The sequence below is a fragment of the Equus przewalskii genome, chromosome 6 (assembly GCF_037783145.1).
Source record: "Equus przewalskii isolate Varuska chromosome 6, EquPr2, whole genome shotgun sequence".
Lineage (NCBI taxonomy): Eukaryota > Metazoa > Chordata > Mammalia > Perissodactyla > Equidae > Equus > Equus przewalskii.
In genome coordinates, this window is record NC_091836.1 from 6,424,395 (window position 1) to 6,438,631 (window position 14,237).

General features: G+C 45.9%; 1 protein-coding gene across 20 annotated transcripts in view; it reads left to right on the top strand.

Annotated features, from left to right (window-relative positions):
• AMOTL1 (angiomotin like 1) overlaps positions 1–14,237 on the top strand; it is a 154,382-nt gene that overhangs the window by 31,786 nt on the left and 108,359 nt on the right. For 11 of the 20 annotated variants that reach the window (XM_008513753.2, XM_070622906.1, XM_008513754.2 and 8 more), the window contains one exon: positions 841–891. The exons of 1 other annotated variant lie outside the window; for it this stretch is intronic. In XM_008513753.2, coding sequence (XP_008511975.1) covers positions 841–891 — 51 coding nt within the window. Of the gene's footprint in view, positions 1–339; positions 707–840; positions 892–14,237 lie in introns of those variants that run through there. 8 more of the 20 variants (XM_070622903.1, XM_070622908.1, XM_070622921.1 and 5 more) reach the window with 6 other exon arrangements.

Below are 14,237 nucleotides of genomic sequence, written 5' to 3' on the forward strand. Positions count from 1 at the left end.
TTTGGACTGGAGTTAGAATTTAAGTTCAAAAAGAAAGACGGGGTTGGGGGTTGGGGGCATTTGAAGTTCTTCCTCCCTTGCTACAAGACATATTCAAGCTCTGAAAATCCTGCATCTCCCCGTGAGAAACACAGAACAGACGATTTCCCAAGCATCAGAGTAGGACGAACGTAATACAAAAAAGAAGGAATCGTTTTAGAACTGTTTATGCTCTAATTTTTAATAAATGGTCAAAGGCGTGGGGTGGATTGGGGGTGGGGGAGGACGAGGATACCCCCTAACCCGGAGATGGGAGGCAGCGCGCGCGCCGCTGCAGAGCATGACGGCCTCGGTCGCCTAGCAACGGGAGGAGGGGATGCGCGCCGGGCGCTTGGCGGTGTAGGCGCCAGAGCTCGCTGCCGCCGCTGCTGCCGCGAGCCCTCGGGCTTCCAGAACCCGCTAGGAAACTTTGGGGCTTCTCGGTGTTGGAGGGTCGGCTATAGGCCTGGCGGAGGCAGCGATGCTCCCCGAGGGCTGAGGGCAGAGGATGAGGTCGCGGCCAGGCGCTCCCGGCACGGGGAGCCGCGGGGTCGCACCCCCGGAAAGTTGGCGCTCACCTGCTCGCGCCTGGAAGATGCTCGGGCCCCGGGCCGAACTGCCCCCCAAGTTTCTTTGGCAATCTCTTACCCCCCGGGGATCGGGCGTCCGGAAATCTGCCTGGCCCCAGGTTCGTAGGTTCTGATCGCTCGAAGAGAGAAACCCGCGCTTTTCTAAGGGACCTGCGCGTTAACTGGTGCTTAATCGATTCGTCCTGAATGGTTGCGATTCTATTTTTGTTTTCTGCTTTTCTTCTTCCTCCAGATAGTGAGTTTGTGGAAGCCTCTCCCGCGTCCTACAGCCCAGACGAGTTAGGTAAGTGTGCCCCTTTTGTCTTTTCTTCTCGGAATTCCTCCTGAGAACCGCGAGTTTGGGGGGCGCCGCGACGAAATCAGCCGGAGGGACGGAGGGAAAGGGCCAGGGGGCGCTTCCCGGGTTGCATGTTCCCTTCGCGGCGAGAACTGGCCTTTTCTTAGCGCGTGTGCTTTGAGGCGGCGGGGAAAGTGTCAGATGTGCGGTGTCTGTGTGTGTGTGTGTGGCCACGTCCATGGTGCTGCTCCCTCTGAGGAGCGCAGCACAGCAAACTTCCCGACCTGGGGCCTCGGGAAGCATTCGGATTCATCCTGTCTGGAAAGACGCGGTGGTGGCTGGTTCTGCCTTGCCACGTACCTTGCGCGAGAAGGACATCGTGTGGGTAGTCCTTAACCTGAATTTAATCAAGTCGAGGACCGAAACCGGCGCTCTAGCAATTAAATTCCAGGACCTGGGAGCTGCGTCCCTCCCTGGTTTCTATTCCTCATTCAGCCTGTAGGTGTCTGGCAATAGGGCATTTCGGTCCTCCTAAGCCTATGTCGTTTTAAGTGGAGATTTGTGGTGGGTGAACCTCCAGACTCTTGTCAGAGACAGACTTCCTTCTGTGAAGAGAAGGAAATTTGCATTGTCAGGATCCCTCCAAGTATTTCTGCCATTGAGTTCTACTTGGTGGCTTAGTGGTTGGGTTCTTTTCTTTTTTTCTTCTTCTTTTTTCTCATTCCCCCGTTTAGTTTAGCTGCTAACAATCAAGTCTGTCCTTGCTGTTCTCTTATCACCAGCTTGAAAAGCTTGCCTTCCTACCATGAAATGACAGCTGTTTAAAAATATTTATCCACAACAACACTCTTAGCCTTGGGTACCTTGTTTCTGGTCAGCCTCTCCATCCTGGGATGTATGTCCTCATCGAGTCCGACCCCACCTGAAGTAAAATTCTACCTCAGCAATGACTTTCATTCATTGCTAGGAGCCAGGCCCCCAAAAGAGGTCTGGATCAAGGATGGCATTCCAGGCAGAGAAGAGTACCTTGTTTTCTTCAAAAGATGTATTTCTGACAAATTGTGAGGCAGTCACATTTCTGTAAATGGAATCATAAATTAAATGCATGAGCAAAATAGCTTTTAAAGGCATGCTATGGTGAAACCCTTTAGTGAATGAAAGTGACATCTAAACCATAGCTTTGCGTGAAGTGGGTTATTAAGAGGGCAGATTCTTGGTGATCTGCTCCCCACGTGTATAATTGCGTATTAATGACACTAGCCTTGGAAGTCCACAGCGTGACAGAAGCTATTTGGTCCTCTTAAATTATAGATAAGCATAAGCAGTGGCAGGGTGAGCATTCCTTGCTCTGAGAAACTGCTTGTGTAACTACTAAATTGTTTGCATTTACAGAATGATTTATGTAGCAGAAAGGCCCAGGTGTTTGACCCTCTTTCATTTCCATCTCTCCCTCTGGGACTAACAGACTGGACCGCCTGGATGAGGCACTGATAAATAGGGGGAGCCCTTAAATTAGTGGTTGAGAAGAAGAAAACAGTCTTCTTTCTCTTCAGCTCCTCTGTGAGAAAAGCCCAGTTTCTCGTGTGGAGATGAGAGTGTAACAGGAAACCTGGGGTTCGCTCCTGGGCTCTGGGATTGCAGGATGATTGAGGCTATAAAACACAAGTGTGAGAGTCTGAGACCAGGGTTCTCACTGCTTCGGCTTCCTTAGTAGATATGTTAACTAGCCTGTTTTCTCATCTTTGAGAAGCTGCGTTTGTGCCAGGTGACCTCTAAAGTGTCATCCAGTTCTGTCTAGCCTCCTGCAATGCTGTGAGGGGCCTAAGGCAAAGGAGGCCCATAGGTACTGGGTATTTATCACTCACGTTCGTGTGCCATGCTGTTTGGGGGCATGGTGTCTCCAAAGGGTTATACTCTTCCTGACGTAACAGCTTGCGGGATGTAGCTGCATTGTTTCCATGCCATTCAGGTCAGGTCAAAGAGGGAGCTGGCATTTCTCCCTTGGAAAGTGTCATGATAGTTTTAGGTGCTTTTCTTAGACACACAAGAGGGAAAAATGCCTTTTTCAGCAGTTAATGAGCTTGTAAAGCAGCCATTCTTTCTGGAACGCAGATGAGCAGATTCATCCTCTGACCAGAATTTAAGGGACCTGCAGAAGAGGGAGAGGAAGAGGGAAGTCATAAAAACTTAGTCTGAATTCAATCACTTAGCTAACTGTGACCTCGGGCGGGTGAGGAGACTGCTCTGAGCCTCAGTTATCTCATCAACCCAATTAGAGACCTTGCGTGGATGTCATAAATGGTGTATGAGAAGTCCTAGCACCATGTGTCATATGTGCAGGTAATCAAGAAGTGCTTGTTACTGTTACCTTATTATTATTCTTATCTGAAAGACACTTACTTCCCATGCGTGAAGGATGGAATAGCTCTTATCAACTATCCCACCTAGTACCCAAAACCATTTTCATTTCTAGAAATTTCTCTGCAACTTAGGAAATCTCCAGAAACAGATGCTGGGGGATGTTGATCAGATCTATTTAATTATGTAGTGGTTTGTCCCTGGAGCAGCTTGAGGAATGTTTTTCCATCTCAGGTTTTTGGTGACAATCCCACTACTTTCTTGTGGCACAATTGGTAGTCTGTTTCCCCTCCAAATGTTTGTATCAGTCTCCCAATGAACTATAACTGGCTCCTTTGGGGATTTATTCTCAGTGTTGCAGTAAGATCATATAATGAAATTAAGTTACCAAAAGAGGGGATTTGAAAAGGCAGTAGGAAAAGGAATGTATCTCTAGATGATGCTGTATTGAAGGCTGCCATGATGGAGAGTCCAGAAATATGCTCTCTCTCCTGTGGTGGTACCATTTTCTAAGGAGGTAAAGCCCACACCTCTCCATAGCTTTTCTGAAGTCCCATCCATGGGTAGAATGATGGCCATCTGAGGGGGTAGGAAAGAATGATGGGAGAGTTGGGATGAACCCAGATGTGGCCATGTCTGCCCCTCTCTAATAACCCTTGTAAGCTCCTTACCACCTAGAGGATAGTTATTTGGTTTGGCGTAGGAGAACCTCCACGATCTGCCTCACCCCCACTCCTATAACCTTCTAGTTATATTGAACTATGGAGCAATCCTTTAAATTCAGCTCTGTTCCCATTGCCCCATGCCTTTCCTCCCCCTCCTCCCTTTCCCCTGGCTGGCTTCTACCTATCCATTAACACTGAGCTCATGTGTCATGTCCTTTTAGTGGTTCTCAACCCTGCATATTGGTCCTAACCCTGACCAATGATATCAGAATCCCTGGAGTATGGGCCGAAGCATCAGTGTGTGTGTTTTTTAAACTCGCATCCCCAGTGATTCCAATGTCTAGCCAAGGTTGTGAGCTATTGTGCTAGATTGTGGCCACCTCATTCTTCTATGTAAATCTAGCAACCACTACAGTGCCCAGTGCATGGACATCTTTGGTAAATGCTTGTTGCGTGAGTGAGGGAGGGAGTCACCCCTCAGATGCTTTGTCTTTTCATAGTTACGTATGTCTAAGGTGGGCCTCTCTGCTGGTAGTAACAGTGCCTTAGGGACTCATCTTTGACCTGTGACCTATAGCTCTCTCCTTTCTTCTTCCTTAGGCTTATCTACTTTATTTTCTATCTTTCTTAAAAATTGAAGTTTTAAAACTATTTTTAGTATAAAAGTAATACAGGCTTATTTTGGAAAATTTGGACGTTAGAAAGAATGCAGTGGGGGAAGTCCACTCTCACAATCCAAAAGCAGACTGGTCCCTTGTTTCCTTAACTTCTCCTAATTTCTTGCCTTTGGGATTGCGCGACCCTCTGGCGTGCCTTGGTGAGCTCAGTTGCTGTTCTCTGTGCTCAGACCCCGTGACCTTCCCTCTGGGGGCAGAAAGGAGTTCTCATGAGAATAGCATTCTTGGGGGCCACCAGGGCTGACTCCCCCGAGGGCCAGAGTGCCCTGAGAAAGGATTATCTGGTGCTATTCTTGCCTTCCTCATTCAAGCAGGATGTATGGGCTTTATTAGAATCAATGATAACATTTGTGTCACATCTTTAAAATAATAAATGTTTGCGCACCCACCCCGTTGCCCTCCTAAAATACGAAATGCGATTTCAGTGCTGGATAATCGTCTTTACGTCTGTCAGAGTGCAGCAGCTTGTAAGTATAGAATTAGTCAGACTGGGCTAACTGCTGTAACAAACAAACCCAAATGTCCGTGGATTAACACGATAAAGTCAGTGTCTTGCGTATGTTACATTCTACTGTTGGGTTGTCAGAGGGCTCTGCTGCATGTGGTCATCACGAGCCCCAGGCTTTTTCCATGCCCTGGCTCCACCACCTTCTAGAACGTCAGGTTCCTTCACTGGATCCTTTGCGTCCATTTGGCAGATAAGTGAATAAGGTGATCAAGAAAAAGGTGTGCTCACCTAGCTCGTCTCAGCCTGGAGGTAACATACTCATGACTCTTCATATTCCAGAGGTGAGAACTAGACCCACAGCCTCGCCCAGTTGGAAGGAGGCCGGGAAGGGTAGTCTAGTAATGTGCCAGGAAGAAGAGGAAAACACATACATTGGTGATCACCAACAGTCTTATCAGTCGTATTTCTCTTATTGCTCAAACCACAATGTCTGAGCTACATCCTGGCCATGTGGGTGCTTGGTCTTTGTAATATCTAGGATATAGTTTGGCTGCTATAGCAGAGGCTAAAATGAGTGACTTAAACAAGAAACGAATTAATTTCTCTTTCGCTTAAAGCATAAGTGGTCCAGTGCTGATATGGTGGCTTTGCGTATTCTGATATCCTCAAAGGGAGCGTCCATGAAGTGGTCTAAGATGGCTGCTTTAGATCCCACCATCATGTCCACATTCCAGTCCATAGGAAAGAGGAAAGGAAAGTGGAGGGCTCAACCTGAAACCTGTGCACATCATTTCACTTACACTCCTTTGGCCTGAACCTTAGTCAGATAGCCACACCTAGCTCCAAGAAGGCTGGGAAATTTGGGTGAGGGTTAGGTGGAGTCTCTTGGCAGAAGAATGATTGAATAGGGTGCAGGGAGCAAGAAGTGCTAGATAACTAGTCATCTTTTTTAAGAGGTTATAGGAAGCATGTCTTAGAGGTTAAGAGCATGGATTTGGAGTCATACTTGCTTTATGACCTTGGGTAAATTACTTAATCTGTATCTCCATTTCCCATCTGTGAAATCATGCACTGGCTATTTTCTGTTGCTGTTCCAGAGCCATTCACCACCCTTCGCCACTCTGCTCTATGCCCTGGATAAGTTACCTTTTGGAATGTATCATCTGGCTTCCAGTTGGTTTTGGCTAAGGAGAGGCACTGGCAGGATATGGGAGGGTGGAAAGAAAGATGTCAGGCTGTGGGGTAACGTGGCTGTATTATTCTCCTGAAGGCCACAGCTCCTCTAGAGAGGTGCTCTCCTACAGCATCAGGTCCTGCTGGATTCTGGAACCTCCACTTCTAGTTCAGGGGTGGTAGCAGCTCCCCACTGTGGCCAGCCCCAGGGTGCTTCATCATCATTTGTTTTCCCTTAACCCTGTCCTTCACACTTTGTCAGCAGACCCTTCATCAGACTCTCTTCAGTCCCTCCTTTGGAGCATGCCATCCATTTCCTGGCTGATACGATAGAGATGATTAATAGTACCTGCCTCAGACCATGGTGGTGAGGAGTAAATGCGTTTTAGGAGGAATGCTCAAATGGAGTAACCACCAATAAATGTTTACTATGTTTCCATGTCTGATACCCTCAGGTGTGATCAAAACCTTCTGAAAATTTTTAATTTTTGGCATGTAAATTAAATAGTATTGCCACTCATCTCCTCTTCCCTACTATGTGTTAGGAGGATTCATCAAGACTCAAGAGTTGTGAGCAGCTCTGTTCCGAGTCAAATGTATCCCTCATACAAAGTGTCTTCCCCCTCCCTTTGTAGAGGGATGAACAAGGGGAAAAGTACTAGGCTTCTAATTCACCTCCTCAGTGCCGGGCACTTCACGTGCATCAGCAGTCTACCCAGCTTCTCAGCTTGGGTTTCAATCATGTCACCCATATTGGTTCACCCACATTGGTACCCCCAAATATAAACGATGTCTGAGGATTTGGCTGTCCATATTACTAAGAAATCAAGTCTTTCTTTAAGGCTACTCTCCAATTTTATGTCCAAGAATTCTCAGGGGTCTTGTATGCATGCTCAGAGTCAGTCCTGGTTGCTCTAGGCTTTTGTCAGGGCAGCTGGAATTCAGGTACACCTTACTAAGGCCCGGGGACACCATGAAACTGTTCCACATCCTCTCTTCTCCAGAAACTGCTGGCCACAGGATGCTGGCTATCGCTGCTGCTGCCCCTGCTCACATCAGCACCTGGAGGCTTGGCCTTTGCTTGCTGGGAGCTGGCCTGATCTCCCAGTGTCCCACCCCCTGCTGGCCACAGGGTTGAGGACATCACTTTCCTGTGTATACTTTCAGCTGCAGAGTGGGTCGAGGTCCTTCCTGCACCCTGCAAGCCCACATTCACCGACCGTCTGGGATCATGTTGGCTACCTGCCCACCTCTGAGCCGGCCTCCAAATGGTCAGGGCCATTCACCTCACCTCTGCATCCACCCAGATCTCTCCACCCCTGGAAGCCTGTATGTCCTGCCTTCCTCCTGCCCCAGCCCTGAACAGAGCTTCTGAGAGGGAGGGAGCTTTCACTCCAGTGTAACTTTTTCTCAGGATGATTGACAGTGGAAAATTCAATTCTCTTCCCAGGAAACCTCACCCTACCGCAGGGGTGTGGTGTGGCCTCCTGGCTCCAGCAAAACAACCACAGAATAGTTCACCATTGTTATAGTTCCCTAAATCTGGGCGACTCGGTCTCTTCCATGATTGATCTTGTTGAGTATATCAGCTCATTTCATCCTCAGAACAACTTGGTGAGGAAGAAGGAATTATTTTCCCTTTATGTTGGAGGAAACAGAAGCTCAGAGAGGTTAAATTGTCTGTCCAATGTCACACAGCTGGTTAGAGGCAAAGCTTAGATTCAAAATATCATCTCTGGCTCCAGAGCCAGTCTCAGTTTCCCCAGGGAGGAGAATGTACAAGTTGCCCTCCTCCCAGGGAGATTTGGTTGTGGGTTGACTAAAATAAATTATGTAAAAAGTGTCTAGCACTAGGCCTGACAGTACAGTATATGGCTGTTCAGTAGGTATTTGTTGAATAGATGAATGTTTCATAGGTGCTCAAAGCTATATATATATTTTTTTCTTTAGACCACCAAATAATGATCAATATGCTCCAAAAGAATTTTCCAAACTGGGATCTGAAGCAACAACCAGAAAAACTCCTCCTAGCTTCCTTCATTCCCTTCCTGCTCTTCCTGTTCTGTATTGCAGCACAGAATCCCTAGGACAGGAAACCTCTTATGGTTTCCTGATGGTGCTGATGCTGTTTCTAAAGGAAACTAAACCTTTGCAGCAGCAGAATTTGGGGCAGGGCAATTGAAGCCTAGAGAGGAATCTGAAAGCGTAGCTGAGGGCAGGGGACTCAGGCTGGGGTGTAAAATTCATCCCCCCTTCCCTGATGTTTGCTTGCGAAGTGATAGGACACGTTGCCAAGGAGGTGAAGTTTCATGTTAGGGTGTTGTAGTTGGAAGAGAGAATGGAGTAGGAAGGGGAAACTGACAATAAATTCTGGGGGATAAATGGTTATCTACCTTGGCCAAATACAGAAAAAAGAGCAAGGAAGGAGATATGGAATAATGGGATAAAATACATGCACACAGGAAAGTGGAGAAGGCATTTTCCTTGCCAAAGAGATGTTTTTATTAGAAATATATAGGACTGTGTCCAGTCATTCCTAAATATCAAACACAAGCACAGCTACCTAGAAATGATGATATTTCATCAATTGTTAAGGACTACCAGGGTCTACAGAGAGAATAACCAGCTTGATATGTTCAAGAATACCATGGTTATGGTTTCTCAGTCATGTTCTTACTGGGTGATCATTCTGGAATATGCCTGTTTGTTTTTGTTTCTCTCAAAGCAGTCTTGCCCTGCGTGGACACATTACATTTTTTGGATATGGCTTGTTGCTCTCTCTCACCCCTTCCTCTTTCCCCTTTCCTCCCCTCTTCTCGCTCCCTGTCCCTGTCCCCCATCTCTACCTCAGTTTCCCTAGGTCAGTCTCCCCACCCCGCCTTCCTCCTCTTGCTCCCTCCTTCCTTTTCCCATGTAAGTTGGAAAATGGACAGAAAAGGCAATGCTCGCCTTCTTAGGGCCCTCTGCCAAAACATGGTGCAGGTCAAATTATAAAAAAGGATAAAAACGAATGCTCCTTGGTAAAATAGGGGAAACAGATGTTCAGGGATGGTTTTGCTGTCTCTAGCTATCTGGGCCTGCTGAAACACGCTCCTTACAGGATTGTTAGAAAGGGACATTCGTCATCATGGCACACATGTGGTTATGTATTTTAACATCAAATATATATATATTTATCTCTGCATAATTCTCTTCTCCCTGTGAGTTTTTGTATTCCCAAATCCAGAGTTGGCAAGATTACTGACCACCTGGTAGCAAGATTTATTTGCAGCCTCTTCTCAGAGGGTTTTTCTTTTTTGAGTACTGGAAGAGTGGACACTAGCTGCTTTCAGGTCGCTGTGTAACAATAAATATTTTATGGAAACTTCATGTTCTTAAGACAATAGAGAAGGGAGCTGTGAGTGCAGAACTGTTCTGAAATGAACCCTGTGGAAAGTTCCGGATTGAGGGGAGCTGAATGATAAAGGTCTGCTGCTGGGATGTGTGACCTGCCAGAGCTCCTCTGTTTCTGTCTCTGAAAGGTTTGCTCTCTCCTGTCTGTTGACCAAAAAGAAGTGTCCATTATTGTGGCTTTTGTGGTTGACCAGCCTGAGAACTTTGACTATCTCCTCCTTTTATAAAAATATTTCCGTTTTGGCTCTAAAAGCCATGTTTCCCCCCGAACTCAAAAGAGGAACTGCAAATTCTGAACATTTGCTGTGGACTAAGGAGCGTGGCGGGCAGTTTTCTGTTCCTGTTGGACCACTGTGTGGGTTAACCTCATGTGACCACCTGCTGCCTCTACCTCCAGTGGTTCCCCTGGTCGTGTAGGAGTGTAACTAGGATGCAATGAGTTAGCGCATCTAAAGCACTTAGAACAGAACCTGACACAGGACCAGCATCTAATAAATGTTCTTCTTGTTTTACTGCTTTCCTCTTCTCCTGCCTTCCCCCATCTCCCCCATCACTTTCAAGGATGTCTTCCTTCCCTGACCTCCATGCTATTTCTCCTCCCCTATTCTGTTCATCTAGTGGTACTGAAGGAAGAGAAAAGGGAAAAGGGAGTCAACTACAGAAGTGCAAAGCCAGCCGCCACAAGCCCAAATAGTGCTTTTGAGAAAATGAGAATAAAGCTTCCCCTCCAAGTGGATCAAGAGCAGAAACAGTGTTCCCAGCTTAGGCAGTAGAGTGCAAGCTAGATTTCAACCCCCCACCCCTGCCTGTTTCACTCCTTCAGCCTTCACTCTTGTGCAGTAAACAGCCTACACAAATGAACATGGTAGCCTTGATTCTCTACTTCCAGTCTTCTCATGAATGTTTCTTCCCTTTTCTGGGAACTTTTTCAGTGCTGTGTAAATACTAAAAAGATTAAATTCTTGGGGCTGGCCCCATGGCCGAGTGGTTAAGTTCACACGCTCTGCTTCGGAGGTCCAGGGTTTCGTCAGTTCGAATCCTGGGCGTGGACATGGCACCACTCATCAAGCCATGCTGAAGCAGCATCCCACATGCCACAACTAGAAGGACCCACAACTAAAAATACACAACTATGTACTGGGTGGCTCTAGGAGAAAAAGGAGAAATAAAATCTTTTTTTTAAAAAAAGATTAAGTTCTCCTTTGAATAATTCTTTTAAAATAAACTTCTCCCAAACATGGGGGAAACATCATGGGGTTTACTTTTCCCATCTCTGATATCCTGAATAAAAACTATGTTTAAAACTTATAATACTTATGTAGTTAACCAAAATTTATTTACTCCAGTTCAGATGGCATTGTTAAGTGCACTATAATAAAAAGAGCTAATATTTGTTGAGTGCTTTCCACGTACAGTCATGTGTCGCTTAATGATGGGGATATATTCTGAGAAATGCGTCATTAGGCAATTTCATCACTGTGTGAACACCATAGAGTGTACTTACACAACCTAGGCTATATGGTACTAACATTATGGGACCGCCGTCATATGTTTGATCCATCGTTGACTGAAATGTCATTATGCATTGCATGACTGTATTAGGTATCTTGCTGAGAACTTTATGTCAGTAATTTCAAAACAATCCTGTGAGGTAGGAACTATTGTTCCCCTAATTTTACAGATGGGGAACTGAACCTTAGATGAGTTAAATAACTTGCCAGGTCACACCTGGTAAACGGCAGAGCCAAAGCTTGAACGCAGCTCTGTTCTTATCTATCCCTAGGATTCTTAACCCCATGCTCAATTCCAGAGCAAGTTTCTAGAACCCTGATTCTTAGTGACAGATTCATGGCAGAACCATAATTTGCAATCAGGTCTGTTTGACTGCAAAACTATGGGCTGACCTGTTTACAGTACTGCCTACTGCTTGCCACACACAGCAAGCTAGGCTTGGGGACATGAGAGTGAATGAGACACAGTCCTTCCCTCGAAGGATTGATAGCCTAACTCAGGGAAAAAGACCAATTAACAGAAAAATTTACAATGTGGAGCTCTGGCTCCTCTAGACCAATGGGCACTTTTGACTGTGTGACCTTGGGCAAGTTATCTAACCCCTCTGGGCCTCAGTTTCCTCATCTGTGATATGGAAATGCAAACACCTACTTTATAGGGTTATTGGGAGAGATTAAAAGAGATAATGTATGCCAAGTGCTTAGCACATAGTTTGCACTCCATGAGTGGTTGCAATTGTTATGGTGATATTCAGTGCCATAAGGGAATATGCAATGGGGCTATGGGACCCCAGAGAAGAGGAACCTCACTCAGTCGTGGAGGTCAGTGGGAGGCTAGGCAGGCTTCCTGGAGGAGATCCATCCTTCACAGCATGACCTGCAAGAGCAAAGGTTCAGGGCATGAACAACACCATGGCTGCCTTAGAAGAGCTGGTGGCAGCCCCACTGAGCTCCTTCTCTTGGGTCCGGGTAATTGAGTGCTGAATAATGCAGTGCAGGTGAAGGAAGCTGAGTCTTCTCCCTCGCACAAGCCAACTCAGCATGGAAACTCTGCAAAGTGGGGCTGTAACCTCATTGACTCCTTCCTCAAATGCTGTGCGTGTCCTAATGCCTTGCAGAGTCTGTTTGTCCCACTTTTATTTTTTTTATTGTTGTTAAGGAAGATTGTCCCTGAGCTAACAATTATGCCAATCTTCCTCTATTTTGTATATGAGTCACCACCACAGCATGGCTGCAGACAAGTGGTGTAGGTCCACAACCAGGAATCAAACCCAGGCCACTGAAGGGGAGTGTGCCAAACTTAAGCACTACGTCTTGGGGCCTGCCCCTGTCCCACTGTTAAAAGGCCCTTAAATTTGGCTCAGTGGGGTTTAATGGGACAAAGCTGTTACACCACGCTCACCTGGATTTCACTCCTGTTTCCATTACTGTCATCATTATTGCTCATTACTACCATCAGCTCCATGGAGCTGACATCCCCTACTGTTTACCAAATGAGAAACTGAGGAATCCTCTAACTCAGGTATAGGGACATAACCCAGTGTAGGCAGGTATTCGTCAGAATTAGCAAACAAAAATACAGGACACCCAGTTAAATTTGAATTTCAGATAAACAGTAAATGATTTTTTTTTTTAGTATATGTGTGTCCCCTGTAATCCTGAGACATACTATACTAAAAAAATTTTGTTGCTCATCTGAAATTCAAATCCATCTGGTGTCCTGTGTTTTCCCTGGCAGTCCTGGGTTTGGAAGCAGCATCTGGGGATGCTCTGCTCTTTGCGTTGGACTTTAGCTTGCTCTGATAGGAGGTGCTGAAACACCTGGCGCAGTTCCTATCACCAGGTATTCAATCCCCAGCAGACTCCGTCAAGCAATCTCCATCAAGGAGACCGGATTGCTGATGGCTATATTATTTTATCACCTCAGTTAGAAAATGGATGTTGGGAGTTAACCCTTCCTACAGCAGAAATCCTAAACACCTTCAGGGATTTCTTGCACTCTTCATTTTGTTTAATATAGAAACAGAACAATCCCTTCTCTGGATAGGCTACATGGCTTCTGGGGTCTGACCGTTGATTGAGGTTTTGATTTTCTCTATTCTCTCTTCTAACAGAAGCTCAGGTCTGATCTACGCTGTTGTGGAGAGTCAGAGCATCTTAGTGTCCTCAAGGGAGTGAACACCCGGTGCCCTCCTAGTGCATGGTCACACAGCCTGTGCCAGATCGTCCCTAGAGGGGGTGCTGTGTGTATGGGGGAGGGGTCCTGCCCACTGAGAAAACCTGGTTTATCGTTATATGGTGATCATTATTATAACCTCGTTTATCATTATACAGTGATCATTATTATAACCTAGTTTATCGTTATACGGTGATCATTATTATAACAGTTTTTTTGTAAGGAGCTGACACCTGACATCCTGTTTCTTGCACCCACCTGTCCGTGTTTTGCCTTCTAGAGCTTTCAAATAGTTGTTTCACTGTGACCCAGGAGAAGGATATATTTTCCATTTATACTCACACATACAAATTTTAATATAAATATAAACAAGTTTCATGGAATACCATTACTTTTAGTGGATTGGCTGCATCTGATATTTTCTATTATGTTCTATTTTATTTATTTAAAATGCTGGTTAACCTGTTCAGTTGATTTTCATTAATGTGTTGCCAACTACTGTTTGGAAAACAGTGCTTTAGAATGTTATATAAAATAAGTTCTTCCTCCTTTCTTTTCTTTTTTTTTTTTTGAGGAAGATTAACCCTGAGCTAACATCTGCCACCAGTCCTCCTCCTTTTTGCTGAGGAAGACTGGCCCTGAGCTAACATCCGTGCCCATCTTCCTCTACTTTATGTGTGGGACGCCTACCACAGCATGGCATGACAAGCGGTGTACAGGTCCGCACCCGGGATCCGAACCTGTGAACCCCGGGCCGCCGAAGTGGAATGTGCAAACTTAACTGCTGAGCCACTGGGCCGGCCCCTGTTCCTCTTTTCTTTCTGAAAATTCTTGAAATATTTGAAGATGGCTATCAAATTGTATCTTAATCTTCTCTTCTCCGTGCTAGGTATCTTTCTTTATATGCTCCAGTTTCTCCATCCATTCTCCTGCTCAACATCAGCTCAGTGG